This window comes from Bicyclus anynana, chromosome 21 (assembly GCF_947172395.1).
Source record: "Bicyclus anynana chromosome 21, ilBicAnyn1.1, whole genome shotgun sequence".
In the NCBI taxonomy this organism is placed as follows: Eukaryota; Metazoa; Arthropoda; class Insecta; order Lepidoptera; family Nymphalidae; genus Bicyclus; species Bicyclus anynana.
The window spans coordinates 12052058-12075773 of record NC_069103.1 but is presented as its reverse complement, the minus strand read 5'-3'; the positions used below and the strand labels follow the sequence as shown (position 1 = coordinate 12075773).

The 23716-nt window shown below is 36.1% G+C and overlaps 2 protein-coding genes across 8 annotated transcripts in view; one reads left to right on the top strand and one right to left on the bottom strand.

Moving 5' to 3' along the window:
- Positions 1–23716, top strand: part of LOC112054260 (uncharacterized) — a 254519-nt gene that overhangs the window by 58016 nt on the left and 172787 nt on the right. The window lies entirely within an intron of this gene.
- On the bottom strand, positions 9578–11564 carry LOC128199289 (uncharacterized). The gene is made up of 2 exons (XM_052888194.1): positions 10655–11564; positions 9578–10623 (listed from the first exon to the last, which is right to left on the bottom strand). The coding sequence occupies exons 1-2, from the start codon at positions 11409–11411 to the stop codon at positions 9662–9664; spliced, it is 1719 nt and encodes a 572-aa protein (XP_052744154.1). The 5' UTR covers positions 11412–11564; the 3' UTR covers positions 9578–9661.

Below are 23716 nucleotides of genomic sequence, written 5' to 3'. Positions count from 1 at the left end.
TTCATCATCATCATTATAAGTCGATGGATGTCCACTGCTAGACATAGGCCTCTTGCATGGACTTCCAAGCTGGTCTCAAGCCGCCAGCATCCAGCGGCTCCCTGCAACCCGCTGGATGTCCTCGGTCCACCTAGTGGGGGGTCGACCAACACTGCGCTTTCCGATGCGGGATTACCACTCACCTTGTTACGAGACAATACGCCGCGGTAAAATATATAAATAAATATATAAAAACATAAATATAAATCTACTATGAGCTTTTAAAACTGTTACTGCGAGCTTTAGCTTGAATTAGTATATTATAATTATAAATCCGTATTCATTAAAACTATACTTTGTAACAATTTTGTTCAAAACCAAGTGGTTGTTTTTTGTTGCAAGTTCCCAATAAAGCTCCCATGTTGGATTATGATAAAAGATATTGTAATCTGTTCGAGTAACATGTAATGTACATGTCCGATTCCAAACATTTCTCGGCATATCTCTCAGCGTACCCAGATCAAGGAATTAATAAATTGATAACAGATATCTAACTGTTTGTCTCTTTTCCGCTCCATCTATCGTTACTTAAGGAGCGAGATAGCTGTGTCCATGGAAAACTTATACACACGGACCCAACTTACGTATGAAATTCATAGCTTTTTTATCTAAAATAATATTCTTATTGAATAAGAAAATCAAAACTCACTAACTTGAGCAATGAAAGGTTATCTATACAACAACTTCCCCGCCTTTAAGTTTAATTTTTGCCACCAAAACTTAAAGCATCTTTTTTAAAGGTCCGTCTATTTTTGTGCCAATTATCAACTTTACTAAATTTGTCTCGTAGTTTAAGCGGAAAAGTAAACAAGTACCTAGAGTTTGTTTTGACTTAATGATATTATTTATAAAAATTGGTTTCTTCATATTTAATATAATACTCGTAAGAATAGCAAGGTCAGGTTCTAATTCGTAAAAAATAAGCAAAATAAAAATTCGTTTATTACATGTGTGCTTAGTATAAAAGCACTTTTAAAACATCATTTTTTGTAAAGACTACCACCGATTCAGAAGGCAGTTTGGATACGTAAATCGTGTTTCAAAGTTGTGACCGTGTGTAGAGGGTTAAAACATGTCCGCTTATCGGGAACATGTCACCGCGGTAGCTGTTACCTGGTTTATCATATATTTATCAATTTGTAAATAACGTTCGACGGGTGAATTTTATTAACTGGAAAGTTGTAATGGATTAGGATACTCGGACACGTGGGTTTTGATAATATATGATCGATGGATCCTTTATCGATATAGGGCCTGTCGGGAATTGGGAATGTAGGTTCTGTTTTGACGCCCGATGCCGAGAAGTTTGGTGATAACTTGTATCAGGTAGATAATTATTATGACTGCATCTATTTTAACCTGTTAATGCATAATTAAAAAAAATAAATATCTCGTGTCTCGTGTCTCGTGTGTCCGGTGAAGGAAAAACATCGTGAGGAAACCTACACTCCTGAGAATTTTGGACTATTAGCCTGAGCATTCTGAGAGGAGACCCGTGCTCAATAGTGAGCCAAGTATGGGCTGTTTGTGATAATGATGATGAATGCATAATTATCTGTCTTTCTCATTGGTTAGTCAGCTTATGTGGGTTTGGAGGTCCATGGTTCTAGTCGTGGGGTGAGTTATGAAATATTGAGCTTTTCTTTGCTCCTATGCATATGTCACTGGTCATTGTAATTTGTGTACTGAGTTTTATCAAATAAACAATTCTTATTCTATTATTTCTTACCAGTTAAAGTTTTTAGCCTAGGTCTTGTTGAGAAGTAATTAGGAAATTGTGATTGACATTACATAAAGGAAGATTATTTTAAAAGAGCAACTCCTGAGTTGCTCGCTGACTCTACTCAGTTAAATCTGCTTTCTGAGCTGGTTGTATAAAAAAAAATAGCATTTCAAAAATGCTTCTAAAGTAAGTCTATTTAATATGCTGATGTAGGTCTCAGCGCTATTTAGAGTAAGCAAATTAAATTCATTAGTTTTGATTTAAAGAAATCTACTATAGCGATAAAATCACTTAAAACTAGCTAACATTACAAATGCGAATGTGGATGTTTGTTTGTTATGCTTTAACCTTCACAACTAAATATCATACACGTTCACAGGGATAGTGAGAAATATAACGTACCTTGTACTAAAAAAAATCTTTCCCAAGGGTTGTAAAATTACCATAAAGACTTAACAAAGCTTTTTTAAGTTACTTTGGATTAATACTTAATATGATTTTTAAAACGTTGATACAATGAGTAATACTAATTAAGGTAACACTTGCACATATAATAAAGCTTGATATGATGAAGTAAAGCTCCAGATAAACATCCTACAAGATAGCGGAGAGCTCATTAAGATTATGACCTGTAAATCTCATGGTAAACATAATAATAATAAAGTTATCTAAGATATACGGCACCATGATGGCACTGCATAATATACTTGTCGTATAAATCTCATGCAGTGAAATGGAAATTAATTTATAATTAGAAGGATATCCGACATAATACATATAATGAGGATGGATACTAAGGCAGTATATCTAATTACGTAGTACATTGTACTCAAGTCGATAATTTGATTGATGGTTGAATAGCTTGATCATATACCTATCGGTAAGTGGAACAAGGGTGTCTGACTGAGAGATATTTGTTCCTTTTTGTCGTGGAGACCCTTGGGCAATAGTCTCAAATGGTTTGATCATTTTTGCGCAAAGGATCAATCAGACTAGCTTTCCTAGGTGGAAATGCAGTTTTGCCACTAGTCACGTGGGCATGATTTTTATAGCTATTAGTATAACTTAGCTTATGCATCTTATTAAACTTCTTTTCCAATAAAAATCATTATAGGACTTACAGATTTCTATCCAAAGTTACCAACTTTAAAGGCTAAGGATCATCATCATCATCATCATCATCATCATCCCGATGGACATCCACAACTGGACATAGGCCTCTTGCATGGCTCACTGCAATCCGCTTGATCTCTTCGGTACACTTCTTAGGGGACCAACACTGCACTTTCCAGTTTAGTGTCTCCATTCCATCATTCGAAAAGTACCTACAAAATATTGTTCCAACATTATTTAGTTAAACAAAATTTTTAGGTTTATTTATCTCAAGTATTCAGACGCTAAAACTTAGTGCAAGTGCTAAACATTTTTTTTTTACGTAGTATATAGGCTTACGCTTGACCACAATCTAGCCTGATGGAAAGCAATGGTGAGGTCTAAGTTGAAGCGCGCTTACCTAGAAGATGCCTATTCACTCTCGCCTTGAAGGTGCACAAATTATACGTATCAGGAAACATAGACGCCGGAAGGGCATTCCATATTTTGACAGTTATTATTAGGAACGTTAGTAAGAACGTTGACATGGACTTAGTGCTGGTAATTCTCAATTTAATAAAATTTAACACTATACTAACACAACACAAGGTGTATTGTAACTTGAATATACAAAAGCAAAAAGTGAAAATACAGCAACATAAGACATTACAAAAGAAATAATCAAATCGTCAGACGAATAAACCATTGAAGCGGATCAGGTTACAATGCCTTAAGATAGGAAAGATGATAAGAGTGATACAAAAGCTATATATTTGCACGATATCTCACTGGTCCTCGAGGGAGATAGTGAAAGGGAAACCGCAGGAGCACTGCGGGGAAGACGTGTTTGAAAACCGACTGAAAATTTACGAGTTGATATCGGAGGAAATATGAAATTGCATTATGTAAATACTCGTGAAAAGAGTGGTGAAATATTTTAAGAGTATATTCCTAAGTCTGTTTTTATGAATACTTTTTTGATACTTAATCTATATATATAAAAATGAATTGCTGTTCGTTAATCTCGCTAAAACTCGAGAACGGCTGAACAGATTTATCTTATCTTGGTCTTGAAATGTTCGTGGAGGTATAGAAAACGTTTAAAAGGTGAGAAAAATCAGAATAATTGCCGGGATAACCATAGAAACAACCGTTTTCTATTTCCCATACAAACGTTTAAGAGTCAAGGGGTAGGGGTAGAGAGGGGTAGGGCAGGGGTAGAGTAGAGATAGGGAAGAAGTGCACATAAGTCAAAGCGAAGCTTGACTGGGTCCACTAGTAAGTACATATAAATTCAGGCCGAAATACATCTAAATCAATCTAATAGCATTGATATTTTATATTGAAAAGTACTGAAAGAAAGAATAACAATAATAATAAAGTGTTACAAAAAAACAAACTACACTTGGTCACTCATCCGTTTTGTAACGCGCAAATACGTAACTAGTGACGTGTCATTTAGATAAGACCGCTTTGTGCAAGTTGTCTAAATTTCTAGTAAATTACTCTTACGTACAGGTAGGTAACTTATCTTCGTATTAGCCCGATCGCTGCTCTTCAAGAAGCTTAAGCCCTGAAAGCCTTAAATCACGGGCAATCTATCTGAGCACCGGGTACTATAAAAATAATAATTCGTCTGAGTCAAAGTTCCAGTCCAAAGCATAAGATGTAAGCAATAAAAAAATCAATTTAAAAGCGGTTTTCTAAACGTTATAAGTACTTAATATGAAATTGTTGAATTGAAAGTACGTTCCACTGCGCTGGTAGATTGTTATTGTTATGTTAGTGCTTTGATTTATTAACTTATTATCTTGTTACTTATCAAACAAATTTTATTTATCACTACGATAAGAGCTACAATACTCTACAGACTGAAACACAGGTATGCTATTTGGTCGTAGGTATAAAGGGTATTGCCCTGGAAAACTTTGTTACTTTTTTTTTTTCAATACGTTTAAACCTGACATTAAAATATGTCATATAAACTACACGTTTCTTCATGGAGGTTGTTATGCTTATCAAACTGATGCAAAGGTCTAAAGGTCTACGCAAAGGTACAACCAGGGTGCTTAGTTTCAGAGCCCTTTTTATTCGATCGATTGAATCAGCACTTCTCCAGACTAACTCTGCAACAATAGCTTTACTACTACTATTTGCGGTATATAACTCTAGCAACAGAAATGAGTAAATTTCCACGTGGATCTGATTTAGAAATTCATTCAAACGAGATGGTTCTCTGTATACATAATACAATCGATTGAATCAGTTAAAATAATCAAAAGCTTATCACTTGCGGCATACACCAAAACGCGTTCGTGATCCCTGGACCAACCGGGTGGCGCGACCTAATATCCTCCGAGGTAACCGCTTGCTCTCCGAGATATACAATTTTATTCTTTGTACTTATATTTGTAGGTAAACTTGAAAGTGTATTAGGGACGAGCGAATTCTCTTTGACTTAATACTTATGTTCCAATAATGTCTCCATGGGCTTCTACCTTTAATAAATAATCACTACCAATAATATTCCAGTTATTTATTTAGCTTAAATTAAAAATACACTGTGAACACCATCATCATCATCATCATCATTATCTTCAGCCTTCCTAAAATGTTTTTGGTTTGTCTGGCGATCGCAGACTCTTGGCCCATAAAGGAACCGTTCCAAAAGATAGCCTGGAATGTAAAAAATCCATCATCATCATCATATCAGCCGTTGGACGTCAGCTGCAGGACAAAGGCATTTTGTAGAGACTTCCAAACGTCACGATCCTGATCCACCTGCATACAGCGATTCCCTGGGACTGGCTTCATGTCATCAGTCCACCTGTTGGGGAGTCGACCAACACTGCGTTTTCTCGTAGTGAAGAAATTAATGAATGTAATTTGTCATCAGAATCCAGAGCATGAATTTTCAGCTTTATTCTAATACAAATTTGTACCTCTTTAACAAATATATCATTCGGCATAGACAGCTTTTATAATTCCCAATACGTAATATTCGAAATATTGCGTATTGGGAATTTGGATATTGTAATTTCAGTGAACCGTGTGAATTTAGAGATAGCCCTGCGCATATTTCCCAGCGGATACTTTTGATTAAATAGCTACGTTTTCGAATAATTCTAATGGGGATGTATCATGTTGTCTGTCTGCTTTTGTTACAAATTGACTTTTAATGTTATGGAAAACAATATTTTAGTTATTCGTTGTTGAAATATTAATCGAAGAATGTATCAGAGTTGAATGAAAAAACGGACCAGTTAATAATAATAATCACTAAAAGAAAATGGTTTACTTTGTCATTGAATTCCAAAAATAATGAGGCATTTAGAAGTATACGAGTTAATGTCTATTGTCTTGATCGTACTTCATCGATTTCTTCAAGATTATGTGGTCACAAATGCAATTTTTTTAACTGGCTAGAGTAGACTGGACTTAACTCTAGTCTAACTATGCTTCAGCTCTTTTTTATCCTGAGGATAGTTAAGTTTTGATCGCTTTAGATCGCGTTTGAGTGCAGTATTTTGAACTTTAAAGGACTCTTAGGTCATTTTTTTCAACTTGTTTATGGATCATCAGATATCCTAAATTGGGTTATACTATAATATGTAGTAGTAAGTTTTAAAAGTGATTATTTCAAAATTTAATTTAATTTTGATTTGATTTAAATTTAATGAATTTTGATTTGATTTTAAATATAAAATTAGTTTATTCTGTCTTCGTAGAAGATGTTAGTAAATCCTTTAGATCGGTTCAGTTTATTTTCGTTATATCTGATAACGATTATATGCTAGTCGAAAGTTTCCAAATTCCCTCTGCTACAGTGTAAGAAAGGTCCCTGGAGTAGGTCATTAAAACAATTTAATCATTACAATTACCAGGGTACCTATTAGACAATCATGTCAAAACGGTTGACAATTCTCAAAGAAAGTTTCCCATAGTATGTCTGAATTGAAACAATCATGCGAAGTCCCATCAATAACAATCGTAACTGTACCAAACCGCCCGCTGACCTCGGAAAAAAACCGGTTCCTGACGAGAGGCGATTAAGTGATCTCCCCGTTGTTACACCGATTTCGAGTTAATTTCTTCATTTTGTTGCGCCTCGGCCTCGCATTCTTGTTCCTTTTTCTCGGTCATCTCTTAACATTCCCTCGAAAACTTGAACAGCAATTTTTCTAATGGACTTTCCGAAAGCGTACCTCGTGTCGCAATCAAGATGCTTTCTTGGTAATGATGGTCGCCTTTTTTAAAACCAGATTCTTTTTTTTTGGTCGGAGAATTCACAACAAATGTCTCGATGTTTGTTTGTTCTGAATCTCGGAATTAAACCTTACCTCTACTTTATTAAGAATGTAAATAAAGCCAATAATTAAGTGGCAAACTTCGCAGACTAATTCTTCTAAAGTTCGCAAGTTCTACAATTTGTTTTATTGTTCTGATATTATCAAACAGCAAGAAGCAACATATGTAATTATTTTATTCAAATAATGATAATAAACTTCATAAAAATGAATACCATCATACTCATCAGCGTTTTTGTATATAATAGCCTACTACAATGCTAGGCCTCCGTTCTTATTAACGTGCTTTACAAAGCATGGGGATGTAAAGACTGCAAACTTTCTTCTAAGTTCTAACAATAATTCCTTGAAATAAATAAAAGCTTGAAATTTCTACACTCAATCGGACTTAGAACCTAATAGAAATTCAGCCAAATATGCAAATACTGGGTAAACGAGGCACATTGTTAATATAGAACATATGCCTATGGGAAAAATAACAGACGCAAGTATGGTGGTTTCGATCAGCGTTTCTATCTAAACTGCTTAAATACAAAACACAATGTGAACTATATATTGCGGGAAATATCTAAACCAACGGCCAATAAAGCTATGATGGAGAATAGAACGAAGTTACAACGTTGTTTCGTCAACGATCGACGCAATAATATATTATTGGGAAAAATCTCGCAGAAAATAGTTTTGAAATGAGCTTAATATTTGGGAGAAGCAATAATATGAAGTCCCTGCGGGAAAAAATGTATCAACTTTTGTGGGATATTAGCCCGATGTACTGTAAATATAACGGTAAAACAAAAGCTAGAGTCACGAAACATTATTAAACTTGTTATAGAGTTTGCTATTGACGATATAGTTTAGCTATTTGTTCTTTTCTATAATTTGGATAGAAAAGAATAGATAGAACTAACAAAGTACCTAATTTATCATTTATTTGATGTCCGAAATGAAAACGAGTATAAAAAACAAAAATAATACATTCAAGGATATAATTTTTAGAAGTTAGAAAGTTTTCACTGAATTAAACTGTACAGAACAAGGTATGACCTAAATTAATGTTTACTTCTAATTCTTTACTTATTTACTGACTGAGTATGTTTTACCATTGAAAAGGTAAAAGTGCGCCCGGAAAAGAGTTAACAAAAGAAAAAAATAATATTTCCAAAAAAATCAAAAGATGTTAAGGATAATATGAATGATGTGAAACTCTGACAGAACTTCCTTACTTCCTTATTTCAAAAAACGTCGTGTTCAAATATAAAAATGGATATGTTTTTATTTTATTTGTAGATGGACACCGAAGTCAAAACTTTGTGGTTTTTGTGGTTGACGTTGTAACATGGAGGTCTTTTGTAAAATTTTTGATTTTCTATAAATTAGTTAAATAATCATTATCTTTGTCCTTATTATAGATAGCCTTTAGTAAAATTTTCATTTTGGTAAATAAATGAATAGTAAAATTTTGACCCATATTCTTGCTTAAGATATTTAAGGACAACAAATGGATTCACAACATTCGAAGTTAAAGAAATAGCTTGCAATACATTAATCTTGTGTAAGCATGACCTTGTCAGCTCTTGTACGTCTTCGTCATGACAGTACGGATTCCGGCTCGTGATCGAGATGTCGATGTGATGTTTTTATCTACGCTCATGGCTTTTTGAGTTTAACCGATGCCTGTTTACTTTGTTTCTCTCTTTTGTATTATATTGTATTTCGTAAAGAATTACTAGGTATTTTTGTACTTAGACGGTATACAATTTCAAAAATGTGTGACGTCATTTTGTTTTTAATTTGATTCCGTAATTTTTTTAGCCGATGTTTTTTTTATTCTTTACAAGTTAGCCCTTGACTACAATCTCATCTGATAGCTAGTGCTGATGCAATCTAAGATGGAAGCGGGCTTACTTGTTAGAGGAGGATGAAAATCCACACCCCTTTCGGTTTCTTCACTACATTCGGTATCGGAACGCTACGCACGTACCGCTTGGCGGCACGTCTATATCGGTAGGGTGGTAACTAGCCACGGCCGAAAGCCTCACCTGCAAAAAAGATGTAGGTCCATTGCTGAACATGGGCCTGTCATAAGGACTTCGAAACAATAGGGTTTATAGTCGCCTGCATCCACTGGCAGGGCTTGATATCTTTGGTCCACCCAGAGGGTCAACCTAATGAAAAATTCGTTTCTCTCATAATGTGCATATTCGTGTGGCATAATGCTCTAATAAAGATTTTTTCTTTCTTTCTTACCGTTTTAGCACTTACACCACTACTTAGCACCAGGAATAACAACGTTTATTGGTTTGTTGCCCAGGTTGCACAAGACTGCATTAAAAGATGTCACATCGGCTATCCATGAGTTTATTAAGACTTAAATACACTTGTTCTAAAGAGCCCTAGAGCCTCAATAGCTCAACGGTAAGAGCGGTCGGACTCATCATGGTGGGGTGGTTCATCCCCGCTCCGTTGGTCTATTGTCATCCTCCTCCGTGAGTCGTATTCCTCATGTGTGAGGGTCGTGACCACCTCCATCTCTAATCCTTGTCTTTAGGATGGTATGCCATTCTTTCCTATCTCCGGCTACGCGAAGAGCATCGTAAACTGTGGACTCGAGTGTAGTGCGGACCTGGTCGGACCAACGCATCGGGCTGCGCCCCCGCGATCTTTTTCCTTCCACCTTGCCAGTAATAACTAATTTTTCCAGATTATCTCCGTCTTTCCTGGCAATGTGTCCGAAGTACTCTAAAATACGCTTGAGGCATATGGTGGAGAGTCTAATTTTAACCTTGAGTTGGGCAAGTATAGAGGCGTTAGTCCGAAATGCAGTCCATGGAATCCGGAGCATTTTCCTCCAACACCACATCTTGAAAGCGTCAATCCTTTTGCGGTCTGCAGATTTTAAGGTCCACGTCTCAGCCCCATAGAGAAGGATGGAAAAGACGAGTGTGCGAACGAGTTTTATTTTAGTTCTCAGCGAGATGTTACGGTCTTTCCAAGTTTTATGTAGCTGAGACATGGCACTCTTGGCCATCCCAATCCTTCTTCGTACGTCCAGTTCACAGGAGCCATTATTCGTGATGGTGGATCCGAGGTACACGAATTCTTCAACAAAATGTAGGTTGAGTGCGCCAGTGAAACCTAAGGTATGTGATCTATCCATGACCATGATTTTGGTTTTGTCTTTGTTGATAGATAGGCCCAAGTTAATGCTGACTCGTTCCATTCTCTCCAGCAATGTGCACATTTCTGCTTCATCTGCGGCCAGAAGCGTAGTATCATCTGCATATCGGAGGTTATTTAATTTTACTCCACCAATGCGTACGCCTCCTTCCCACTGGTCGCAGGTATGCCTCATAATGTACTCGCCGTATGCGTTAAATAAAATAGGCGAGAGAATGCAGCCCTGACGCACTCCTTTGCAAAATTTGAAAGGTTGGGACATCATTTCGTCAATTCTGACTACGCCTTGGCTTTTGCAATATCAATCTCTCGCCACGTTCGTTCCTTGAACCAAGTCCATAATGTCCCACGGTTTCGCGTAGATGTTCATCGGCCGTTGTGTTACCCACTTTTGCGTTCCAATCACCGAGAATCATGGTTATTTCTCGATTCGGAATTGAGTCTAACGTTTCCTCTAGCTTCCCGTAGAACGTTTCTATCTCTTCCTCAGATGATTGCGAGGTTGGAGCATAAATTGAAACTATATTCAAAGTGCACGGTTTGGTGTTTAGTTTCATTGTAACAATGCGGTCTGATACTGGGTTATATCCAAGGACATATCCATTCAACCTATCCGGCACCAAGATACCTACTCCATTTGAGCTGGAATTATCTGAGCCAGAGAAATAGAAGGTATTCCCCATAGAAGTCTTGTAGTGACCATATCCTTGCAAATGGGTCTCGCTTATAGCCAGTATGTTAATTTTGTGGCTAACCATTTCTTTTTCCACGATGCATAGCTTTCCTGGTTTGAGTAATCCTCTAACATTCCAGGCTGCTATACGCTGGTGTTCGCGTATCGATGTTTTAAAATGTTTAGAGGTGATTGATGCACTTGCTGCTTCTCCGTACGGAGCTTCGGTCGCATATTTCACACCATCCAGCCCGGGTACCGAATGGCGCCGAGTGTTAGTCGGATTGTCCAACAAATCGCTCTCTTTACTTTGTGTCTTCATTGTTGATGTGGTGGTTTTCTTGGGAATATAATCACGGTGGGTTCCCTCGTCCTTCCGGATCAGTCTTTTAGAGGTCATTTACTCCTCTCGGTCACTGGTTACCGCTTCATGGGCGCTAGGTGGCCATGGTGTTGTCAGGATATTTCCCGCCGCCTGAGACTCGGCGTTGACCTTTTACGGTAGGTATGGTCTCTCCTGACCAACCCTCCTCCTTTTGCATCCGGGCTTGGGACCGGCAATGGCGGAGTTACCCACTCTGGTCTATTGTCATACCCACTCTTAATACAGTCTTTCACGACTAGTTGGAGGGGAATGGGAATGGGTCATATTTAAAAATACAGCATATATTCTTTTTGATACAAAAAAAAGAAGCTGACCATTATACATTAGACAATTAAGCGTTCACCTATATATTAACCTTCAACCCGCTTTAAATCTTCAGTCCACCTAGTGGGAGCTTTTTGCATGTTAGCCCTTGACTTGACTTGACTTGACCTTATGGTAAGTGATGATGCAATCGGATGAAGCAGGATAACTTGTTAAGGAGGTTGAAAATCCACACCCCTTTCAGTTTCCATACGACATTGTAGCGGTACTTCAGAAAACATAGTAATAACTTTGATAGAAAATAGTTTGATACTGAGAATGATTACAGAAAATCCGAAAAAAGACATGATTTTCCTAAAAATTCTAGCTCAGTTCATTACGGAAATATTAATGTAATAGTTTTAGATATTCCGTACAAATAATTCCAACGATTTACCTTACAAAGCGGCAGACAAATAAATTGCGAAAGCATATTAATAAATTCTTATGTTACGAGTCAGGGAAGACACGGTAGAGTCAAGTTTCCCATAACGGCTCTTGACGTTAGAAATCTTCATACTAATTAATTAGAAAACTAACGTATTTGTATACTCGACTCTTGTTTTACCAGTGTTAGCTAAGAATATAATATATCTATATTAATATTATTTTTGTTTTTTTTTTATTTAGTCTCTCATTATTCCTGCAATCTGTCGTGAGACATTCAGCGGGATTTTAAGTATTTGAATTAAGGCGTGTTTGATGCGAAATCCAGTGATTTGCCCAAATATAATAATGTAGTGTCTATTTCATGACATCTTGTGGTGCTCGGTCTCATACTAATATTATAAGAAGAAATGATTTGATCGTTTGTTTGTGGAATAAAACTACTGGAAAGAAACATTATTATTAGCGAGTAGAAAGCTTCACTTTATCTACGTATTCTGATTTACGTATGTCAACCGCAAAATGACTGTAAGCCTTCTTATGAGGACCATAATTAGCGATCAAGCCAGCTTGATAGCTTTTGTAGTTTTGTCTTAGAGTTAATAAGTCAGTCAGACAGTTACGTTTCAAAATATATCTACGAAATTAGATAGTTAATGATTATTGCCTATTGTCAAAAGAAAAGCTTTAGTAACTGAAAAAAACTTTTGAACGTTAGTTTAGTTTTTATTACATACACTTTAATTATAATTTTAATTTGAAATACACTTTAGTGTGCTTATAACATTCCTTTATCGATCTTCAGTGGTCCGGTGCCATAAAAAACTAAATCAAAGATTTACTCTGGCGCCATAAATAATTCTATAAAAGCACAACCAGCTACGTCGTCCATACAATTGCTCGAATTGAAATAGTAAACGTCGTAAATAAATCTAAAGCGGGCCATAACTGGATAACGATAGAACATTTTAATGACATAATGCCCCAATACATTTACAAGTATATTGCCTCAAATCGTAAACGTTACCAACAATACTATTGAGTGTGGTTCGATTTGTTAATACAATTCCCTTACTTTTGTTTCGGCTCGACGCACTCCGTAATAAACGAGGTGGCAGATCGTAAAAGTCGGCTTTATCGGCATTTGTCCGACTTTGTTTACGGCCCGCAGGATTACCGGCCGTGATTGATTCAACTTCCTCCAAATAAATCCCATTCGGAGAGTTCGTCAGTTTGTCTGTTTTATGCCGGCGTATTAAAATTTGAATTAAAAGACGTCCCGATCAGATTTACGGCGCGATTTCAGATAAAGGAGCTCGGGTTATTAAATCCGTTCCCCGTAGATTTTATGGGACCATTAACAGAATTTCCAGATTGTAGTAGCTTTTATTTTCCCATACACGTGGAACTATTAAAAAATGTTTTCCTTGAAATCAGCGCGCGGCTAATGGATATTACCGACAAAACACATGTAAAGAATCCGCTACCAATGAACTCGATCGATATATCGTTATTACTTCTATCAATCGGAACTATTATTCCCATTAATAGACTTTAAACCTTACAACCAAGTATTAAAGATCCTTTTGAATGGAATCATAAAACGTTTATTCGATTAAAAATACCGGCGTTGGATCTCATAGTAAGAGATCTCATCCTTCCTCTCGCTCGGTTAATTAAGACATGGATTATCAAACGTTTTGAAGCAGTAAATAAAATTGTAATCTTTCAACGTTAGAGCATAGGCGTCTCCATAACACGCCCTTATCTATAAATGGTAAGCCGAAACGCATAACGTTTCTTTTGATCCCCACCTACACGCATTTACGAAGTAACATCCTTCCAATAATACTAATGCACTGTCAATTTTTAATGTTTTTGGAAGATAAGCGACACGAAAGACTAAATATCTAGCATTAAGTGATTTTGTAAACGTATGACGGAGTTTTAACTAATGTGTTTTGATATTGTTGCAGGTAAGTAAGTGATTTGGATCTCATCTGACTTTTCACTTTATAAGTAAGTACGCATGTAATATTTTACGACAGCTAATGCTTGTCACAAAAATGATTTAGATCAGTCGTATATTCAATAAGGTAAACAATCAAATTAGTGTAATTTTTATAGTAATGGTTGCATAATATTATTTAGAAAATCACTACCCTTATAGAGTTCCGCAGATAAAATCTAGGAATAACCTATCAAGGGCGGCGCCAAGGCGGAGAGAGGGGCAGGTGCAAGATAAATTTAATGTTGCTGTAAGATAAAGTGAACCAAAAGTTTGTATTTGATATGCACGGCCTCCGTGGCGCAGTGTCCTGTCCTGGGTTTGATCCCCGGCTGTGCCGATTGAGGTTTTCTTAATTGGTCCAGGTCTGGCTGGTGGTAGGCTTCAGCCGTGGCTAATTACCACCCTACCGACAAAGACGTACCGCCAAGCGGTTTAGCGGTCCGGTATGATGTCGTGTAGAAACCGAAGGGGGTGTGGATTTTCATCCTCCTCCTGACAAGTTAGCCCGCTTCCATCTTAGATTGTATCATCACTTACCATCAGATGAGATTGCAGTCAATGGCTAACTTGTAAAGAATAAAAAAAAAATGCAAATTTGGTTCACTATTCATAGCTTTATGTGTTAATTTCATTGACCAAACGTACCATCCTGAATAACGTAGGTACAATATAAATATTAAGTCATTAATTCTGAAACCCTTAACGGCAGAAATTCCAGAATGGTTTCTTTCGCTAACATATTTGAAATAAGTCTGATTTTAAAGGAGATCATTCACGCTCCATACATTTTTGGGCTCTTTTTGAAAGTGCCGGCCAACAAAAAAAAATGGCACGACTCGTTAGAATTAGCTATTTAGAGCAATAGTTAGTATGGCATAAAAGTTGTCAGGTGGCCCTGAACCAAGTTATACAGGTTCGACGATTCGTTATTTCCATACATTTTGTCAATTTTCAAAAGTGCCCGCTAAGAAAAAAAAACTGATACGTATCGTTAGAACTGCCCATTTGGAACAATAGTTAGTATGGCACAAATATTGTAAGATTGTTCTGAATCAAGTTATACAGGTTCAATGACTCGTCACTTCTATACATATTTTTTGAGTTTTGTAAGTGACCACCTACAATATAAATAATACGTATCGTAGTAACTAGCATTTGCAGCAATAGTTACTATGGTATAAACATTTTAGTATAGCTCTGTGTCCAGTTATGCAGTTTCGATAATTCGTCAAATCCATATGTTTTATTGATTTTCAAAGTGCCGTTTTACAAAAACATGCACTTATCACTGCACTTATCGTCAGAACTGCCCATTTGGAGTAATATTTAGTATGTCACGAATGCTGTAGGTTTGGTCTGAACCAAGTTATAAAGGTTCGATATCTCGTCACTTATATGCATTTTATTGAGTTTTGTAAGTGCTCACCGACAATATCAATGATACGTATCGTTTTAACTGGTCATTTGTGGCAATAGTTAGTGTGATACGAATGTTGTAGGATTGCTCTAAACCAATTTATACAGGTTAAATGGCATGTCATCTCCATACATCTTATTAATTTTAAAATGTGCCTGCCAATAAAATTCTTACAGGTGTAATTTTAACTGATCATTTAGACATACTTTGTCAGTTAGTATGGCAGACACGTTGTATAAATGCTCTGATCTAAGTTATACAGGTGTGACTATTTGTAATATCCATACATTTTCTTGATTTTTAAGTCATCATAATCATCATCATATCAGCCGATGGACGTCCACTGCAGGACATAGGCCTTTTGTAGGTAGATTTTTAAGTGCCAACCATTAAAATGGTACGTATCATTAGAACTGGCTGTAATAGGAACGGGGAGTAATAGTTAGTATAGTACAACAACCGTTGTAGGCCTGCTCTGAGCCATGTTATACAAGTTCAATGATTCTTAATTTCTATGCATCGTCGTGTTCGATGATTCGTCACTTATGTTTTTGTTGATATCTGAATGTAATGGGGAACAATAAATAGGTAATAATGATGAATACTTAACTAATAATATGAAATAAATGTCATCATGGTGTAAGAGCTGTGTCATCATTATTTGTTATGTTCTTCCTTCTGGACCGTTTCTGCACTTAGCCATGTGATTCGCCGTTGTGCGTGTATTTGTTATGTTATTGCCGAAATTACCATTACTTGAAGAACTTAATAAAACGTTTTTATTTCTCTCAATGCACAATTACACAATTTTTAGTTACATTTGCACCATAATGTTGAATTTGTGCAAATACCTAGAATCATTATTTCTATATTTTATATTATTGTTTTTATGTTTTCCAACTTTTTAGGAAACCAATGAATAAAAGTTATATAACTTGTTTCAGTACTAGAATTTTTTTTAAGCGTGTGCAACGTGTTACTAACTATTGCTCCTAATGACTAGTTTTAACGTTAGGTACCATATTTTAGGTGAACGGTACTTCAAAAAATCAGTAAAATATATGGATGTGACGAATCATCTGAACAGTATAACTTGATTCGGATCTATACTCCAACGTTTATGCCATAGTAACTATTACTGAATATGGCTAGTTATAACGATAAATAGCATTTACTTTGTAACTTACAAAATTCCATCAAATACATTGAAGTGACGAGACATCGAACCTGTATAACTTAGTTCAGAACAATCTTACAACATTTGTGCCATACTAACTATTACTCCAAATGGGCAGTTTTAACCATAAGTACCATATTTTTGTTAAACGGTACTTTAAAAAATCAATAAAATAAATGGATTGGACGAATCATGGAAACTGTATAACTCGACACAAAGCTATACTACAATGTTTATGCCATAGTAAAGATTGCTGCAAATGGCTAGTTATAACGATACGTATGATTTATTTTGTTTGCGGGCACTTACAAAACTCAGTAAAATGTATAGAAGTGACGAGTCATCGAACCTGTATAACTTGGTTCAGTGCAGTCCTACAATATTTGAGCCGTAGTAACTATTGCTCCAAATGAACAGTTCTAACGATATATACCAGTTTTTTTTCTTGGCGGGCACTTTTGAAAATTGACAAAATGTATGGAAATAACTAATCGTCGAACCTGTATAACTTGGTTCAGAGCCCTCTTACAACTTTCATGCCATATTAACTATTACTCCAAATGACTAGTTCTAACAATTCGTGCTATTTTTTTTCGTTGGCCGGCACTTTCAAAAAGGGCCCAAAATGAATGATCTCCTTTACGTTTAAACTTACCTAATCTTTGCATGAATCTAGATATTCTCTAAACAATATCATTTTAACACTTAGTAATAAATGGTCTTTAACTCAGCAGAGTTTCTCAACAGGTGGTCCTGAAAATAAACATGGACAAAACAAAAATAATGTGTATTGCTCATGTATCGCTCCACCTAGTTATAGTTGAGAACGTTGCACTCGAAATTGTAGACGAATAAATATACCTAGGATATATGGTCCAGTTAGGTAGGTCCAATTTCAAGAAGGAGGTGAACCACCGAATCCAACTCGGCTGATAAAATTCGCGATTCAGTATCGTGATGTTTGGAAGTCCCTACAAAAGGCCTATGTCCTGCAGTGGACGTCCATCGGCTGTTAAGATAAAGATGAAGGTGAAATGGTCTTTCCATTGAAACTGAAACTGACAAATCATTATGTATCTGTACTTAAAAGCTCTCCAAAGATAGTCCCTTTAAATGGCGTTCTAATAATAAATTTTCTAAAATCTAATTTACAAAGTTTAGACAATTATTTTTCTGAAACCCATCTCACTTTAGACACATTAATTTGTTTTCCTGCTTTCTCGTTACTAAACACTCCGTGCTCCTAATTTAACACAAAGTTCACAAGATATAAGTCACGTCAAAACTTTTTGCTATACAAAGCAAGAGCGAGCTTCTAGGACATTCTGATTAAATGGTTTAATCTTTATTTACCGAGACATTTGTAGGTACAATTTTGCTTAAGGATTTATCGGAGAACTTTAAATGAGCAAAATGAAGTTTGAAGTTCGGGATCGGTGAAGCTGGCAGCCATTATTTATGACTGCTTGCTACTGAGACATCTTGTGGATTTGTAATTATAGAAATATTGTTCTATTAAAGCTCTTCCTGGGTTCGTCGAGTAAATGATTGCTGTTTAAATTCAAAGAGACTAAGCTGCATGTAATGTACCCTCTTCTTTAACACGTTCGCTGCGGTACGAGGTCAATTGACCTCGTATGTCTAGTGTGTTCAAGAGTTACGAGGTCGATTGACCTCGTACCGCACTAGAGGAAAGTACAGAAAAATCAATGCCGCAGCGAAAGTTTTAAGAATATAGACCTGGTTATGTACTTAATGGGCTGATTAATGTTATAATAGGCTGATTATGTTGATGAGAGAATAATTAAGTTACACTTGAAATTGTATATTTCTTATATTTTGCATACAATCTTCAGTAATTATACGGTTTAGAAAGTCGTATTAAAATTCGAGTATTACTGCATTTGATCCTCGTACATTGGACTATAGTCGCACATTTAAGCATTCATATTGGTTGGACGGTTAAGGAAAACAGTGGTCATATTTAAAATACCTTTCATCATTGCCTTTTTACCACATTCGATGCGGTACGAGGTCAATTGATCTCGGACGTCTAGCGTCTTCAAGAGTTAAGAGGTCGATATACCTCGTACCGGACCATATAAAGTTCTAGTATGAGGTCAAAAAACCTCGTACCTGTACCACGTAGCTCTAATGCTGATTGGTGAACTGTGAATATAAAAAAATTTAAACTAAAAAAAAGGTTTTTGAAGTACCTAATTACACATAGTCAAGATTTACATCTGTATAAATAATGCCCTTTATTGACATTCAATCACTGAAAAACGAAATAAAATTTCTACAAGAAGTATTTTCAATAACAAAATAAAAAAATGCATTTACAGAAGTCGTCGCCCAAAAGGACGTCGTCACTGATGGGTTACCAAATATTGATCTTCTCGCCCATTATCTGAGGAACGCGGTGTCTTTGACTCTTTGATAACGCCGATGTGTGTTGCCACCCTAGATTTTTTTTGGGTTTTGTACGTATTAAAGCTCCAAAGTAAAATTCATTCTTAACTCTACTGCAATACAAACCTGCGACGGCCAGATCTTCTTCAGTTAGAAAAGCATATAGTTTTGTCAGCAATTGCTCCTATCATAGATAAGTAGTAGGATCGTAGTGACTTTGGGAGCAGGTATAATGGGTCAAGCCCAATTAATAATATAATATAGCCTTTATTCTGATCTTAAACAATTAAACATAAATCATAAACAAGTAAAATGAAACTTACATGAACCAGAAAATTACCAAGTTTGGTCTAGTTTTTTATTTTCGCAATCAATCATTCAATTCAATCTTTAAGGTCTCTAACGAAGAGTTTCCACGAACCTAAATGTCTGACGACTGAAGACAAGAATTCTCGTGATATCCCGTTTAAAGTAAATAAATCAATGCGTTCTTTTACGAATATGTGCTTCTGAGGGTTTGGATTCTTGAAAATACAATCCAAAGCCAACACGACTGAAACTACATAGTTTCCTACCATTCTTACCTATGGTATGAACACAACCAGACAAACTTTCAGCTTGTTTAAAATGACGAAGGTCTGACTTTCACTGACTCCATTAATTGTCCATTAGACTTTGTCTAGTTATTAAAACAGATGATGTGTGTACATCAGTGTTTTTATTTCTATTAAAATTTTAATTGGTATGTTCCGAAGGTGGGGTTCTCTCTTCAATTAAGACAGGGGTTTGAATTACTGGTCAATATCGCCGTATACTTTTAGCCAAAGTCAATATTTGTGAGTGACCAGTAAGGGGAAATTAATTAAAACGCCAGACGGTACTTTATTTACATTCATCTGTATTGTATTATGGATGCCAGTTAATAAATATGGGTGGACATTTTACTAAGTTTATACTAATACTAGCGGACGCCCGCGACTTCGTGCGCTTGAAACTCGATGTAAACTTTCAACTACCCTACCCTAACCTACCCCTTACCCCTACCCTTACCTCTTTTTTTCTGTTATAAGAAACTTCTCCTGACAATAACAAACACATAAAAAAAAAGTAAAATCGGTCTAGCCGTTCACGCGTGATGGCATGACCAAGGGAAATAGATGTATTAATTTTTATATATGTCTATAGATTATTAAGAAGTAAAGTTTGTAACTTTTTAAGAAATTAAATATCACGTGTCTCAAATAGTGAAGGAAAACATCGTGAGGAAACCTGCATATCAGAGATATTTCTTAATTCTCTGCGTGTGTGAAGTCTACACATCCATATTGGGCCAGCGTGGTGGAAAGGAGACTCGAGCTCAGCAGTGAGCCGAATATGGGTTGATAACGGATAACGAAAGTTTGTAGTATTGTAGGGGTAATCTCTGGATCGACTGAACCGATTTTGAAAATTCTTTTACCACTTGAAAGCAACGTTATTTGTGAATTTCACAGGCTATATTTTATTCTCGTATTCTCACTGGAATGGGAACAGCGCGTGTGAAACCACGGGCTAGTCCTACTAATATTGTAAACGCGAAAGTTTGTATGGATGTTTGGATGTTTGTTACTCTATAACGCCGCTACTTTAGCGATTTAGCTGAAATTTGGAATGGAAATAGATTTTACTCTAGATAAACACATAGGCTACTTTTTATCCCGAAAAATCCATGGTTTCCCGAGATTTGCGAAAACTGATGATTTTGATGATATGAATGTTTGTTACTCTTTCACACTTCAACTATTGAACCGAATTAGCTGAAATTTGTTATTGAGATAATAAGTTATAGCCTGGATTAACACATAGACTACTTTTTATCCCGGAAAAATCCATGGTTCCTGAGGGATTTGTGAAAAAACTAAATTCCACGCGGACGAGCTAGTAAATAATATAGATAAAGGAAGTATTACAATAAAATTGAATACTATAAATCTTTAACCCGAGTCGCACATGTGTTGAGTGAGGGCGCTCAGGAGTTATTAATTACAACACAGACAGACACCCGAGCGATTCTCAGTGTGTATTTCAACGCTATAATTGGTAACAAATGTGATAAAATTCGTTTTTTTTAAGAGTGCTTTGGTTCCGTCGCTTTATTTTTGTTTTGACACAGTGTAAATAAATAACAGTAATGCTGAAGATACCAAAAGAAAGTTGCGTTAAAGTTAGGAGATTATGATTAATTAGAGGACGTCCGCGACTTCGTCTTCATTGTGAAATGCAATGTATTAGTACTTTTTTTTATAAAAGAAAATATGTTTTAGCAGACCTCAGAAGTGGATCTCAAAAATAAGAAAAGCAATGTCGAACAAAGGTAAACAATATTTGTCAGGAGAACTTAATTAACAAATCAAACTGTAACAAAATAAGACCCTAGAATGGCAGAGGGTGACCTTGAGTGGAGTCACGCACTTGTGAACGCAAAGTGTAGGGTTAAGGACGTCTTTTACAGTTATCAAACACTCCCTTTGTCCACTCTAGTAACCCATAAAGAATTACACAACAAGAAATGTGGACGCCACCAACGCCACGAGCATACTGAAGACGACCGTAAGACGAACGCCTTATAGCGCAAGTCGTTGCCGCCAACTGATCGCTACCCCTCTCTAAATCCCTACTCTTTACGGAAACAAGTCGCGCCACCTAGCGTCGGCACGAGCCAACACGAGATCCAACGAAGACTGTATTAGAAGTGGGTGCAACAATAGCCCAACGGAGTGGGAATCGAACCACCACCCCTCGGTTATGAGTCCGACCGCTTTACCGTAGAGCTTAACAAAGAAATAAGCTCACAATCCCATTTATAATATTTGTTTAGTTAGCATTATCGTATTAAAAGAAAACCTGAACTTACCTTTATAGTAAAGTTGTTGTAGTAGTAAGTAATCAGGTACAAGTTAGTAAGTAACAAGTTTATTCTTGTAAGGCTCTCCGTATAATAAACGTTAATTTATAAATAAGCGGCATCGAAACATTAATCTTGTAAGCAAACATCCAATAAGATGATAGTTATCAGCTATAATCATTGTACAGTCGGCACCGAATAAACTGTAATTGAATATTTATCATTGAAGTTTGCAATATTATAATTTCTATATTTACACAGAAACAGAAATAGAACGTATAGTTTCTGTATAGGCTAGGACTTCTAGGATGACGATTATAAAAAAAGAATATCATGTAGGTATAGTCTACCTCACTCGGGTTGCTTTAAGTTTTTTGGTAATTCTCTCTATTTTTCAGAAGCAGTAAAAGCAAAAGATCGAATATATTTGTGCTGTTATCAAAACTTATTCAAAGTTCATAACTAGTATATTTTATTATTTCCGAAATCTTCTAAGAAATTAGTTTTGAAGTTGCTAACGAATGGTTATAATAATAATCATAAAAATTATTTATATTTATTATATTTTCATCACCCCTAATTTGTCAAAATATTTTTAGGTTAAATTGATTAAAGGATTGGAGCAATAGTTGGGTCGTGAGACCATTGACTGATTTACATATATTATAATTTAAAAAATCTGAAAGTTAGTTAGATAACGTGAATTATGATGTCGACTGTACCTTTCAATGAGAAATCCGATTATAACAATAACAGTTAATTTTGTGTCAATCCGGTTGTGTTAATGGAACGTAAAGGTAAAGATTATTAACTCTTGAAATAATATTGAGTCTTTATTTGTGTTTATTAGATCAGTTCTTACTTCTTTTCATCTAATACAAAAATCTCATGATTTCAGTACTTTTTTAACCGACTGTGTCAGTAAGAGAATAATGTTTTTCGAGACTTGCTTACATACGAGCAAAGAAAGATCTATCATTTTGAAGGCCTCCTTGGCGCAGTGGTATGCGTGGTGGATTTACTTGACGGAGGTCCTGGGTTCGACCCCCGGCTGGGCCGATTGAGGTTTCTTAATTGGTCCACGTCTGGCTAGTGGGAGGCTTCGGCCGTGGCTAGTTACCACCCTACTGACAAAGACGTACCGCCAAGCAATTTAGCGTTCCGGTACAATATCGTGTAGAAAGGGGTGTGGATATTCATCCTCCTCCTAACAAGTTATCCCGCTTCCATCTTAGATTGCATCATCACTTACCATCAGGTGTTGTAGTCAAGGGCTAGCTTGTAGAGAATAAAAAAAAACCAAAATTATGTTTATCACCGCATGCGGCAACATAAAGTATTTAGTTAGTATCTTATATAGATACTGACGCCGCGCGGTTTCACTCGCGTGGTTCCTGTTTTCGTAGGAATACGGAGATAATATATAGCTTATAGCCTTCCTCGGTAAATGGGCTATCTAACACTGAAAGAATTTTTCTAATCGGACCAGTAGTTCTTGAGATTAGCGCGTTCAATCAAACAAACAAACTCTTCAGCTTTATAATATTAGTATAGATTGTTTTCAGTTCATTACGCTAAAGCAGTCAAGTTTTTTTGTTTTTATACTAATATTTTTTTGTATATTTGCTAGATATTAATTAGTCATGTAGTCTGGACATTTCTGACTCCCAATATTCCCACGGGAATAAAATAAAAGGATAGTAAATAGATAAATTTCCGTTTTCATTGT

Bases quoted from the DNA above. Each gene is read 5' to 3' on its own strand.
- LOC128199289 (XM_052888194.1), bottom strand. From the start codon at position 11,411: ATGACCTCTAAAAGACTGATCCGGAAGGACGAGGGAACCCACCGTGAT. The intron at 10,624-10,654 runs GTGGCGAGAGAT...GCAAAAGCCAAG, and splicing joins ACTTGGTTCAAGGAACGAAC to GCGTAGTCAGAATTGACGAA.